This window comes from Oncorhynchus masou, chromosome 30, assembly GCF_036934945.1.
Source record: "Oncorhynchus masou masou isolate Uvic2021 chromosome 30, UVic_Omas_1.1, whole genome shotgun sequence".
Taxonomy (NCBI): domain Eukaryota; kingdom Metazoa; phylum Chordata; class Actinopteri; order Salmoniformes; family Salmonidae; genus Oncorhynchus; species Oncorhynchus masou.
The window spans coordinates 17,631,611-17,646,269 of record NC_088241.1 but is presented as its reverse complement, the minus strand read 5'-3'; the positions used below and the strand labels follow the sequence as shown (position 1 = coordinate 17,646,269).

Here is a 14,659-nt window from a genome sequence, read left to right as displayed (position 1 = left end):
GACAATTACTCAATACAGCTGTGTGTGTGTGAGCGTGCTCATGCGCGTGCGCGTGCGCATGTCTCTCTTGGAAGGGGCAGACTGGAACCTGAAATTGGCCCATTTATTCTCTCAAGGCTCCCACACCAGCCCATTTCTTTCACCATTATTAGCCAGATAATTATCATATTGCGCTAAAAACCCAGGTTAGACAGGCTCACTGTGCTAAAAATGGACCAGTCCATCTGGCATTTCAGGCAGCGGTCCTGGGTGTCAATGCTTGCTGTCCATTCCTGCAGCCACGGAACATCGTATGAGTGTGCTGAGGAATCCAAGAGGCAGCTGTTCATTACAAGTGGTGCTTCAGCACATTAGACGTGGACTGGAACACTGAAGTTAAGCAATGGTTAGGCAACCACTTGGAACAAGTGGCTTGCATCTCCATGTCTGTGTCTGAACACTGTTGCTCCTTCACTTTGCCTCAGAGGTAACATTCAGACTGGCCTGATCGATGTACAGCTTCTAGGTTGCTGTAGCATCAGACCGTGAAGCATGATGAAGACGAGCTCTCCCTGAGTCATGTGCGGTCTAACGACTTCTCCAGGATTAACTCTGTGGGTCTCTGACATATCTAGGCCAGTCACAATTTGTTGTGTCTCACAGCAAAATGAACAGTCTCAATCGGGACACAATTAAGGCCAAGGCTAGCGAAGCATGACTGACTGCAGAGATGCACGTTTACTATCTGACTGTAAATCATTGACCTCCAATTGAAAAGGCCCTTTTCACTCAATTTCACTCCCTTTACACCCAGATGAATTGCCCTGCTTAACTGAGGAGATGGATTAAATCCGTTACTTCTCGTGGAACATAGCTGTAGCTGTGTTCTCTTTGACGGCTGATACTTTTCCAGTGTTGATAGTCTGCTGAGAAATGTTTAGCTGAAACTCTCTGGTCTTTGAAGTCTTGGCACGTCTTGTCAGATGTATGCCATCATGAAGATTATAGGAATGCTTTATATTTCAAAGCTTCTCTTAAATGCGTGCAGCCATGGAGGCAAGCGTGAATATGTAGCAAAGAGATGTTTATCTGAACATGTGCCGGTTAACCAAATGAATACTCTGTTAGGGCTCCGAAGAGCGCCCGCTCTGAATAATTTAAAGGCTGTGTAGAGCGGGATCCAATTTTCTTATGCACAAAGAGAAAGTGTGGTCTTATTATGAACTTCTACTTTACTTACAGTTGAGTGTTCACGCGTTGGTGCTTGTTTCATTTAAAATACGAGTAGGGCTGTAATGGGAAATGATTTGATGAATTATTTTGGGGTATTTGAGTTTCTGTGGATATGGATTGATATGTAATAACATGATTGTATGTGGAGGATGAGGGCTGCAGTAGATTGTATGTGGAGGATGAGGGCTGCAGTAGATTGTATGTGGAGGATGAGGGCTGCAGTAGATTGTATCTCTGGGGAGATGCAGACAGAAGCATTCCCTTGGGGAAGGGAAAAAGGAGTTTACCATGAATGTTTAAGTACCATATTTAATGAAGCCGTTTGGCGCCTTTTGCTCTATCATTATCTGATGTAACTATGTACTGATGATCTTACCTTTGACCTGTATCAAATGTCTGCCAAGTGTTGAATGTTGTGTAAAGTCCAGACAGGATTCGAGCACACATTGATAATGGATCAGTGACACTGTGATTCTGTAGCATCCGATGTTGTGACTTCCTACAAGCCCCCTGGTGTTTACAGAACATTGGGTGCTGTGTGACTCATATAGTTAGACATTTTCTCTGCTCCTATTCCGGAGGCGTCTCCCTGATGCAACTTGTAATAAACCAAATTGATTTGTAATTGATTTGATCAATGTCCGCTCTCCTTTTTGATCACCTGGAAATCCCTGTTACAAGGACCTATGAAGTATCTGTGTGATGGAGAGAAGTAGTAGACCTTATGATCTATTTATATAGACAGAAACTGCAGCGGAAATGCAGAGCTGATGTGGTATTACCATCCTTATAGAGGCCAAATATACCCCGGTGGAGAGTTTGAAACCACAGTCCTTTACAGTCCTTGGAGAGGACAGTGAATAACAACACAACAATTCAATGGAATGTGCTGAATAAATAGACTAATGCCTCCTCTCCCCTTCACCTCCCATCCTCCCTAATAATCCGTCTATCTCTCCCACTTCCCTCCGGTTATGAGTTTCCTGAGAGGCCCAGCTTTGAAAGGTGTCTGAGAAATTATGCTCTAGTCTTGATGTTGGCTGGACAGTTTAAAAACATTTATTTTTTTACACCATCACTGTGCAGCTGAACATGAAGGGTAAAGATGGGATGAGTAAACTGAAAAGAATAGAATGATGGATCACGGTGGCAGCAGGACTGAACTGGTGACGGGGGAGAGGAGTAGGCAGAGGAGAGATGGATTAAGGAGAAGGGATGGGTTGCCAATCATTTATAGTGGAGCAGGTGTACAGCAGTAGGCCTGCCGTGAGAAGTCTCTCTGTTGGGATTCTGTTCATCTGCAGTATACAGTAGGAACAGAACACTACTAAATGCTAATACATGTACTTATATATTTATTGTCATGCCGTGTGTGTAGGTGGCAGGGAAGTCAGGCGCAGGAGATTCAAACTTGGCATAATGGAGTAGTTTAATAACGTAAAACAAAAACTCCAAAACCAAAGTACATAATAAAAATAAATGTGGGTATAAGAACCCGTCACCAATCCATAAACCACGAGCCTAACAGTAAACAATCTCTGACAAGGGGAAACAGAGGGTTAAATACACAACAAGACAAAACTAATGGAAAATGAAACGTGGATCAATGATGGCTGGAAGACCGGTGACGTCGACCGCCGAACACCGCCCGAACAAGGAGAGGCATCGACTTCGGCAGAAGTCGTGACATTTATACAGTGCATTTGAAAAGTATTCAGATCCCTTCACTTTTTCCACATTTTGTTACGTTACAGCCTTATTCTAATATGTATTAAATCCCCCTCCCCCCATCCATCTATAAACAATACCCGATAATGACAAAGCAAAAACAGATTTTTTGAACATTTTGCAAATGTATTAAAAATAAAAAACTGATATCACATTTACATAAGTATTCAGACCCTTTACTCAGTACTTTGTTGAAGCACCTTTGGGGATATATTTGGGGAGTTTCTCCCATTCTTCTCTGCAGATCCTCTCAAGCTCTGTCAGGTTGGATGGGGAGCGTTGTTGCACAGCCCTTTTCAGGTCTCTCCAGATATGTTCGATCAGGTTCATGTCCGGGCTCTGGCTGGGCCACTCAAGGACATTCAGAGACCTGTTCCGAAACCACTCCTGTGTTGTCTTGGCTGTGTGCTTAGGTTCATTGTCCTGTTGGAAGGTGAACCTTCGCCCCAGTCTGAGGTCCTGAGCACTCTGGAGCAGGTTTTCATCAAGGATCTCTCTGTACTTTGCTCCATTCGTCTTTCCCTCAATCCTGACTGGTCTTCCAGTCCCTGTCGCTGAAAAACATCCCCACAGCATAATGCTGCCACCACCATGCTTCACCATAGGGATGGTGCCAGGTTTCCTCCAGATGTGACGCTTGGCATTCAGTCCAAAGAGTTGGTTTCATCAGACCAGAGAATCTTGTTTCTCATGGTCTGAGAGTCTTTAGGTGCCTTTTAGCAAACCCCAAGCAGGCTGTCATGTGCCTTTTACTGAGGAGTGGCTTCCGTCTGGCCACTGTGCCATAAAGGCCTTGGTGGAGTGCTGCTGAGATGGTTGTCCTTCTGGAAGGTTCTCCAATCTCCACAGAGGAACTCTAGAGCTATGTCAGAGTGACCATCAAGTTCTTGGTCACCTCCAAGACCAAGGCCATTCTCCCCCAAATGCTCAGTTTGGCCAGGGGGCCACTCTAAGAAGAGTTTTGGTGGTTCCAAACATCTTCCATTTAAGAATGATGGAGGCCACTGTGTTCTTGGGGACCTTCAATGCTGCAGACATGTTTTGGTACCCTTCCCCAGATCAGTGCCTCAACACAATCCTGTCTCTGAGCTCTAAGGACAATTTGTTCGACCTCATGGCTTGGTTTTTGCTCTCACATGCACTGTCAACTGTGGGACCTTTATATAGACAGTTGTGTGCCTTTCCAAATCATGTCCAATCAATGGAATTTACCACAGGTGGACTCCAATCAAGTTGTAGAAATATTTTAAGGATGATCAATGGAAACAGGATGCACCTGAGCTCAATTTCAAGTCTCATAGCAAAGGGACTGAATACTTATGCAAATAAGGTATTTCTGTTTTTATTTTAAATACATTTGCAAACATCTCTAAAAACCTTTTTTTGCTTTAACATGGGGTATTGTGTGTAGATTGATGAGGGAAAAATGTATTTAATCCATTTTAGAATAAGGCAGTAACGTAACATTTTTTAAATACTTTACGAATGCACTGTTAGTGTGCCACTAAATAGCCTCTGTATCTGCCAGTCTGCAGACTAGTCCTGTTGCCTTCCTTATGAATAGCCTGCTATCTAGGAGTGGTTCCTGCTGAAGTCGATTAAAGACAGTGATAGATGCACAAAGAACATTGTGCTGTACAGTATTATGCTTCAATGCAGTATTATTTCTATGAACTGAGTCAGCCATTGGACGTTATCGTCTGGTGAAAAGTCCTTTCTCCAGAGGTGATTCCTTCTGCATCAGACTAAGTGGACAACACTGGATGCACATAGGGTGTTCCTGGGAGTGGGGCATGTTTTCTCAGCATGGAGTCTGCTTGTTGGGGTTATTGGAGAAACAATGATGCAGAGTGATTTTCGGAGCGAGGGAGAGAGTTGTCTGAATGAGAGCGTAGGTTGTAAGTCTTGTGAACAACATGCCAAACCATTTTATGAAAGAGAGGCCCTGGTTTAATTCCTAGGCATTCAAACTCATGACTCGTCCATACAGTGAAGTGATAGACATAGGTTAGCATGTGGTTGGACCCAACACTCGTATGTGCACGACCTGCCCATCCATGTCATGAGAAGGTCTGTGAATGGGTTGTGTGATCACCACAAGGCAGAGGTTGTTTAGTTTGTGCTGAGTTGGCATTTGGAAGGCTAATCAAATTACCATAGAAGGTAATGAGATGTTGTTGTCTAAAAAATTTTAATATCTTGGCTTGCAGATCCTTGTGTAGTAGGGTCTTGAGGTATACCACATACCACTCCATAGGTCATGATCACTTCATTAAAGTTTGTTTTCTTTGGGGTGACTCAATGTGTTCCTCACTTAAATTAGGTCAGAGGAATCTCTAATCACATGAGATCCTGTTGGATTTTTTTCTCTGCTGTGACTTATTCATAAGTTGCTTCCAGCCAAGGAGTCAGTGTATATCTACCTTCACTTCCTCCCAAACTAGTCAGACTACTTTAACTGAACAATAGTTCAGTTGGGATTTTGTTTTTGGCAGATCAGTAATGTTTTATCTTCCTTACTGTAAAACGTTGGAATGATATTTAACCTCTACAGGAAATGCACACACACACACACACACACGTGCACACACACACGTGCACACACACTTGTGCACACACACACACTCGTGCACAAACACACACACGTGCACAAACACACACACGTGCACAAACACACACACGTGCACACACACACGTGCACACACACACGTGCACACACACTCGTGCCCACACAGATACAGTAAATCACCTTCCCTAGACACGCTATTGGTGGGTTTGGGGCAAAGTCTTGAGTTTATGCTTTACTAGTACCCACAGAGCAGAGAGGGGCTTAGGGTATTAGCACTAACTACAGGGGGTTTCTGTCACTTTACTAGTACCCACAGAGCAGAGAGGGGCTTAGGGTATTAGCACTAGCTACAGGGGGTTTCTGTCACTTTACTAGTACCCACAGAGCAGAGAGGGGCTTAGGGTATTAGCACTAGCTACAGGGGGTTTCTGTCACTTTACTAGTACCCACAGAGCAGAGAGGGGCTTAGGGTATTAGCACTAGCTACAGGGGGTTTCTGTCACTTTACTAGTACCCACAGAGCAGAGAGGGGCTTAGGGTATTAGCGCTAGCTGCAGGGGGTTTCTGTCACTTTACTAGTACCCACAGAGCAGAGAGGGGCTTAGGGTTTTAGCACTAGCTACATGGGGTTTCTGTCACTTTACTAGTACCCACAGAGCAGAGAGGGGCTTAGGGTATTAGCGCTAGCTACAGGGGGTTTCTGTCACTTTACTAGTACCCACAGAGCAGAGAGGGGCTTAGGGTATTAGCGCTAGCTACAGGGGGTTTCTGTCACTTTACTAGTACCCACAGAGCAGAGAGGGGCTTAGGGTATTATAGCGCTAGCTACAGGGGGTTTCTGTCACTTTACTAGTACCCACAGAGCAGAGAGGGGCTTAGGGTATTAGCACTAGCTACAGGGGGTTTCTGTCAATTTACTAGTACCCACAGAGCAGAGAGGGGCTTAGGGTATTAGCACTAGCTACAGGGGGTTTCTGTCACTTTACTAGTACCCACAGAGCAGAGAGGGGCTTAGGGTATTAGCGCTAGCTACAGGGGGTTTCTGTCACTTTACTAGTACCCACAGAGCAGAGAGGGGCTTAGGGTATTAGCGCTAGCTACAGGGGGTTTCTGTCACTTTACTAGTACCCACAGAGCAGAGAGGGGCTTAGGGTATTAGCGCTAGCTACAGGGGTTTCTGTCAATTGCTATGACTGACAGATTAGAGAGGAAAAGTGGATAAATAAGAAAAGGATTAGCTTTGCAGCTATGGCAACACAAACAAGAAGTCTAAGCTTCCGATTTGTACTGTACCTTATCGTAACAGAGGCCGGATAAGGGAACTGTTTTGGAGTTTACCTGTTACTAAGTGACCCGTTTGAGCTAAAATATGCACAGAGAGTAAAGGGGTAACACTTGTATGTTCTCTCTAGCAGCAGTCTACAATGTTTTGGTTGACCTCAGAACAGAACATTCAGAATGGGTAGAGAGGGATGTTTTAAAACAAAGCTGGATGTTACTGAGAGAACCAATAGATACCAATAGGAAAACAAGAGGTGCAGCCTTGTTACCCACCCACTCACAGACAGACCCACACACACAGACAGACCCACACACACAAACACAACCATACGTCATGACCTTTCTGTGTTTTCGCCAAAATTAGTCCTTTTGATGTTAGGAACATCTTATCCACAAGACAGTTTGGCAAGTTTCCATAGTCAGTCACAAGGACCTTTGGTGGCCTTGTTTGTTATTACGCCTAGTTGCTATTTTCCATGCTGACTCAACAGCTGATTTGGTTTATTCCTGTCAATGTTTGAGCTGAAGGTTTAGTGTGTCTATTGTTTTTAAAAACAGCATTTTATGAGGAGAAGTGCTTACATTGTAGTTATATAGAGACACTGGATATAGTCATTTCTTGACTGAAGAGCCCATCGTTAATTTCCTGCAAGAGGAAAGAGTTCTCTTGAGGTGTACAGATCAAGGATTTGGCCTAGTATGGGCATTGGCCAGCTGCCAGTAGGGGCAGGGGTTCAACCCCTATGGCCAGACATGGCCGGCATAATATTTCATGGTGACAGTTACTTGGCTGGCGGCAGAGTGTCATGGCCTCTTCAGGTGCCCGTCTGGCAGGCTGTCACGCTACCCGTTGCCCAGGCCCAGTTAGAGACCCAGTCATGAAGTATGTCTGGTAGGGTCTCATCCCATCTGTTGTGCAGATGATTCTGGAGGAGACCCAGTGAAGGTCTGGTTCTGTCGCTGATCTCAGTGTATATCTGACATGTTGTCTCTCTACCCATTGCCCAGGCTCAGCTGGAGGCCCAGAGAGCCACCCAGGACTTCCAGAGGGCCACGGAGGTGCTGCGTGCAGCCAAAGAGACCATCGCCCTGGCAGAGCAGAGGCTCCTGGAGGAGGACACCAGGCAGTTTGACTCAGCCTGGCAGGAGATGCTCAACCACGCCACCCAGAGGGTGAGTACCGTACTGCATGGAGGGGGAGGAGGGAATGGGGTGCTGCGAATTGCATTAGTGCAACATGACTGTCTGTCAAAGCTACATTTGACACCTGAATGTTACTATTCAAAGGTTAAAGGCATAATGTGGATGGAAATTGATGCTTCGCAAGTTAGGAAGTCACGTTGTCACATTTCTGTGTAGCTGCCAGACTGAGTTCTGATTGGCTGTTGCAGGTGATGGAGGCGGAGCATACAAAGACGCGGAGTGAGCTGGTGCACAAGGAGACAGCAGCCAAGTACACGGCAGCCATGGGCCGCATGAAACAGCTGGAGAAGAAACTCAAACGCACCATCAACAAGTCCAAGTGCGTCCCATATGACTGTGTTGCGACCCAAACTCAACCGCACCATAGTTAAAAGACTGAGAAGTCAAAGTGAACCTGATACGACCACTGTGTCAATTACCAAATGGTCTGCGACTCACACATTCACACACCCATGTTTATTTGTCAACAGTGACAATTACCAAATGGTCTGCGACTCACACATTCACACACCCATGTTTATTTGTCAACAGTGACCTTTTCCAAGACATTGATCTTTAATGACGTAAATGTTTCAGTAGCTTGAAAAAGGTCAATGAACAAAACAAATGAATATAAATCTGCAAAAGGTAAATGTGCGTGCAACAGTGGAGGATGGCTCATAATAATGTCTGGAGAGAAACTAATGGAATGGCACCATGCTTTTAATGTATTTTATACCATTCCACTGATTCTACTCCAGACATTAACACGAGCCTGTCCTCCCCAATTAAGGTGCCACCAACCTCCTGTGGGTTGAGGGAGTCATTTTCGACCTTTGATGATGAAGTAGTGGCTGTTTTTATTCTGAGCACCACAAAGAGAGACAATGCGGCGCTGTTTTGGGGAGGGAGTGTAGGTGTAGAGTAGGGGGGCTCTAATGTTTCCCCGCCTTAACTTGAGAGACTGAGGCTGTTGTGAATCCATACAGCCTTAAAAAGCTCCCTCGTCTCCTTTCCGTCATGACCACAGATCATGTACTTGATATGTGTAATCAGTATGGTTGAAACCTAGCCAGTCCTCTTATTAAGTGTCATGAAGATGAGATGAGAAAATGGTCCGTTTTAGAGTGTTGGGACTGAGCCTGTCAGTGTTGTCTCAGCTCTGTCTAATCCTTTCTCCACAGTCAGCTCATCTAATGTGATAGCTCTATATTGCACCCCGTTGCCTTGGTGATATGCACAGAGCTATTCCGAGTTGTTGTCATTGCCTCTAATCTTTCTCCTTCCCTCTTTTTCCCCTCCTTCCTCCCACAGACCTTACTTTGAGTTGAAGGCAAAGTACTACCTACAGCTTGAGGTGTGTGTGCACTACACTACACTGTCATTTGCCTGCCTTCATCAGCCTTTTTAAAGGTCTTTTAGATTTAAGGAGTCCTACTGTCTTATTATTGTGGACTCTGTGGTTAGATCTTTACTAATGTGACCTAGGTCAATAAACTTTGACCTTGAACATATTGCCATGTCATCTCAGGTCTGAACCATTTATGGCAATGATGGTTTCATCTTCTGCCTGTGTGTGTGTGTGTGTGTGTGTGTGTGTGTGTGTGTGTGTATACTTAACTGTGTATACCAAGCTAATGCTAACAATGACTCCCTTTCTGTCTGTCTGTAGCACCTAAAGAAGAACGTGGATGAGTTGCAGGCCAAGCTGAGCCAGGCCAAAGAAGGGTACAAGACGGCTCTGAGAAACCTGGAGATGATCTCAGACGAGATCCACGAACGCCGGCGCAACTCAGCCATGGGCCCCCGGGGGCGGGGCGTGGGCGCCGATGGCGACAGTGTCGCCGTGGATGACATTGCCAGCTTCAAGATCGAGTCGGATGGCATCTCCAGTGAGTACACTTACAGTGCATAATGTTCTGGTCATTTCATTTCTGCGCTTGAAAACTGCAGAAACTGTTCTTGGATCAGCTGTCCTACATAGTGAGGCTGAACAGCCAGCCCCGCCTACTTTTCACTAGTAGTTGGGTACGGCACATAAACACCCTGTTGACTCTCCTTCTGACTTGTTCTTCAAAACCTTCGTAGGAATTCCTAGAAAACGCTGTTATTGGCATTGTGCAGGGAGGTCTTGATGTTTTCTAAGAAAAGTCATGGAGATTGTGTCCGGCTCCTGAGAGGGTTGCCTGTTTTCTAGGAATGTTTTCCTAGAGTTGGAACCTTAAAGGCGCACAGACTGTTTGGAGTTGACTTTATTGCCCTGCGGTGGTATCTAAATACTGTACAATACTAAATGCTGAATGTGTTCTTTGAAAGAAGTCTGTTCATTCAATTGTCTTTAATAAGACATTCCAGATTTTTAAAATGCCTGTATTGACTTTGCAGAAGATCCCATGATATGACAACTTAACAACGGTCATTGGACACACAGTGCTTAATTTGCTTCATCCCGAATCAGTCAATTGCTGAAGATACACACTGTGATGAGATTGAGGCTCAACTGTAGTCAGATGAAAAGAGTAGATGTTCAGAGCAGTGCGTGTCACTCACTGATCCACTTTCTAGTGTCCTGCATTATGGGCTGCGGGATGATGTTTCCATGGCAACCTCAGAGCCCTACTGCTGTCTGACCCACTCCGCCGCAATTTGCTAAGGTTATTGCTGTTGTGCGTTAACCTACATAAACAGCAATATGCTACAGTTGATGATTTGTCTTTCAGTAGATGTATTTTTTTATTTCACCTTTATTTAACCAGGTAGTCCAGTTGAGAACAAGTTCCCATTTGCAACTGCGACCTGGCCAAGATAAAGCAAAGCAGTGTGACACAGACAACAACACAGAGTTACACATGGAGTAAACAATAAACAAGCCAATAACACAATAAACAAATCAATGACACAGTAGAAAAAAAGTCTATATACATTGTGTGCAAAAGGCATGAGGAGGTAGGCAATAAATAGGCCATAGGGGTGAATAATTACAATTTAGCAGATTAACGCTAGAGTGACAAATGAGCAGTGTGTCTGTACTACCTACATATAAAGTGTGTCTGTTTCAAACTGTCCGATGGCAGTAAACAAAAGAATCAGCAATTTCCCATAGTTCAAAGGTCATTAAAACATTCCTTCATTCGCCAACCATGTTGGAATTTGAGGACTTTGACCCCAACACAGAAAATGGATCTCATATTAGTCTTGAAGTACTGTGTGTTTACACTCTCTCTTTCAGTGTAAAGTATGGCTGCAGTATTTCAAGAAGCCTCTCTCCCCGTTCTGCCCACCGTCTGTCTCCCTCGTTTGCTTTTTCTTCCTACTCCCTTTCTCTATGTCTCTCTGTCTCTCGCTGTGTGTAGTTTTTTATTTAGTGGATGCCACATTGATGCTCTGCATGTGCACTCCTCAGTTGTACAGTAAAGGCTTGTTACATCTCAACCACTCTTCCCCTCGGTCTCTGCAGTGACGTCCGAGTCGTTTGAGGATGAGACCTGCAGCAGTGCCATGTCAGAGGAAGACTCAGAGACCCGCTCCACCTGCAGCCTGGTCTCCTCCTCCCACTCCCCAAACAGCCCCCAGGACCTCCCCTCGCCCTGTCCCTTTGCCGGCTCCTCCTCTTCCCCTGCTCCCTCCTCACGCCCATGCAGTCTGGACCTTCCCAGCCCAGTCTCGCTGTCTGACTTTGGCCTTATCTCGCCGGTCCTGGGACCACGCAGCGAGTGTAGCGGGGCGTCATCACCTGAGTGTGACCTGGAAAGAGGTGTGTGTGTGCGCGGCCAAAAAAGTAAAAAAGGAGAGCTGGGTTTAGAGAGTGTGTGTGCATACTGTATGAGGTAGTGTGTACATATGCAGACAAGTGAAAAAGAAGAGAGATTGATGGTGTGTGTTTATTTTCAGTAAGACATATCGTCTTCTGTTTCCTGTCTGACTTGCACCTGAGCCAGAGGAGAGACCTATTAGTCATAGTGACAGCTTGCCTAGTGCTTAGACCAGAGCAGGTGCAGAGGCACAGGTTAGCAGTACTGCTGGGGGATAAATCCTAATCTCCACTGGGTCCCTAGGAGCCTGCGGAAAGTTTTGGACCAGTGAGAAAGGGTAACACGGGGGGGGGGGGACGACGACTCCCAATATACTTTATCTATCTCGATCACCAGGCTCACACAGCATACCTCTCTGTGTGTTTCAGGTGACCGAGCAGAGGGAGCGGAGGGTGAGCTGGACAATACTGTAAACAACAACAGCACCACCGTCCCAAACACCAACAAGACCACGGGCCTGGAGGTCCGCCTCAGCTTCCTGTCTCTTCGTTGCTCGCGCAACGTCAACTCCAAGAACACCAAGCGCGAACGTCAAAGCCGTTCCCAGACCCCCACCCAAACTGTGGTCCTGATCAACGGGGTGTGAAGAGGAAAGCTAATCCACAAGCTAACCCCATCACCGGCTTTGTGTGCCAACATGCTGTATTACCAGTAACCCCCCCCCCCCACACACACACACCATTCTACCCCATGAACTAATTAACTAATACTGGCTAAGTGAATGAAAAGTGGCTCAGTATGAGACACTATGAACTAAATGGTCAGTGTATATACAGTTCCTATGGATCATGATGATGAAGAGACTTAAGACCCAACCCAGGGTTGGTGATGTCATGAAACCACCACTTCCTATAGAAAGGACCTTTCAACTTTTGACATCCCACCCATAGCTTCCTCAGTCAGATTGGCTTCCCATAATTCCCTACTGAACTCCACACACATTAAGGACCGTGCTGGCTAATGTTCTATGGGTGGGGGCCCATGGTATATGAGGGGAAATGGGATAAACAGTGTTGTTTTTTTTACTGTGATATTCTCCGAGAGGGAGCAGCACTTCCAGACAAGATGTGATTCTGTTGTTGGTAAATGAAAGAATACACTCCTAGCTTCGACTATTAGAAATGGGGATTATTTATAAAACTTGATGCCACCTGTTTTACCAATACAGAAAATAGTAAAATACACAACATTGACAGCAATCTGTGTTATGCTTTTGTAAACGAAGAGCATGCATGAGGCCAGGATTTAAAGTCAGGATTTATAAAAAGGAACAAGTACATTTACGTAGTTCAAGTTTTGTGAATAACCCTCATGACTTGTAATATTACTCTGCTATATCCTCTCACAGATAGTTGATTTTTGAATACTCTCACCATTATGTAATCCTGTGTACGGCATATAGAGCCTATGGCAACTGCTTCATGTTACCATGGAGACCAAACACACACTACCTGCCCCTGGCTGGCATCTCTTCGGACCGCCCGTGCATTTGTCCAATAGGGGTCTTCAGAATTGGACTTAAAAGAACTGTATTCTATTGCTCAACTCACTTCCCAGTGATCTGTGAATCCATCTCGCCAACAGTACGCATAAAGCTGGACTTGGAATCGATTCCAAGAGTAGAATAATTGTGTGGGGTGAGGCTACAGTAGATATACCCTCCCCTCCTCTCTTCCTCCTGGCTCCCTCCATCCTGTGGTTCATCGGCACCACACTGATGTGGTGCCAGGGAAATGGGCCCCCAGACACCATCAACCATCTAGTTCTCCTTCCATCCATCTCCCTGTCATGGCATCCCCAATGACCCCGTACTGAGGGACAACGTACACCCACGGACAGTAACACTAAAGACATGAGCAATAACGCAAGGACAGAACTTTAGATAACAACATCTGCCCATGGACACTATCACATAGAGTTCCCTGTAACGGAATGAAAATGGCCAACTAGGTAATTCTCAGAATCTGAGGATGGTTTTTTGTCTTGAACCAATATTGAGGAGAAAGTGAAACTGGATGACAATGAAACTGATGATGGTGAAGAATGACAAGGTCTTTTGTGAAACTGACAGAATAGTTGATAGTGTTGGTTTCTGGTGGACAGTATCAGCTCCTGTAAGTTGTAGATCCATATTGGCTAAAGTGGCACACAGTAGACTGTCAGATGTTTGAGGTCTTGTCGTCTGTCTCAAATAGTGTTAAATTGGCTTCCTCTCCTGGTCTCCTTATGCTCCATGGCCACATGGGAAAGGTATTTGGTCACTGAGTTATGAGAAAAGCAAGCTATTGCACAAGCGTATGCAGTCTATTTGTTATTGTGAACGCTCCAGTCTATGTATGTACTGTACGTGTACAAATGTAATGTTGTATCGATGTTTATCTGTCACCCTCCGCTGTGGAATATAAGGATATGACCATGAACAGTCCCTGTCGTAGCCATTTTCTTCCATTATGTTAGAGTAACTTTCCATTGTGTCTTCACAGTTTAATGTGCCTGTTTTCTGAAAATATTCCATTAAAAGTGATGTTCACTGCAGTAAGCCTTTGTTCATTTCTTAAGATCTAACTGCAATGTAGATCAACTAACGTTGTGTCTTTTCCCCCCCTCACTAGCCTGAAATTCTTTGGTCAACCAAACTCAAGATCTTATTTGGTAAATGACCCAAATATCAGACAGAGATTTAAAAAAGTTATTCTATAAAAACATGTCAAATAATTGTAGATGTCTGTCAGAACCCTATACAGTAATTGACTAGCCTGTAGCCATTCTGACTAACTGGGCTATACTGGTATTTTCTTGGTCTAATTGCTGCAGATAAGTCTATTGCAACAACAACAAAAACAATCAGATCATTGTTTTCATCACCCTGGCTCCT

At 45.0% G+C, this 14,659-nt stretch overlaps 1 protein-coding gene across 1 annotated transcript in view; it reads left to right on the top strand.

Moving 5' to 3' along the window:
- Window positions 1-14,319, top strand: part of LOC135522212 (SH3 domain-binding protein 5-like) — a 33,221-nt gene extending 18,902 nt beyond the window's left edge. The window contains exons 4-9 of the mRNA XM_064948272.1: window positions 7,799-7,963; window positions 8,182-8,312; window positions 9,287-9,329; window positions 9,645-9,864; window positions 11,430-11,726; window positions 12,153-14,319. Of these exons, the coding sequence (XP_064804344.1) occupies window positions 7,799-7,963; window positions 8,182-8,312; window positions 9,287-9,329; window positions 9,645-9,864; window positions 11,430-11,726; window positions 12,153-12,370 (1,074 nt within the window). The 3' untranslated portion in view covers window positions 12,371-14,319. The remainder of the gene's footprint in view (window positions 1-7,798; window positions 7,964-8,181; window positions 8,313-9,286; window positions 9,330-9,644; window positions 9,865-11,429; window positions 11,727-12,152) is intronic.
- The last annotated feature ends 340 nt before the right edge of the window (window positions 14,320-14,659 follow it).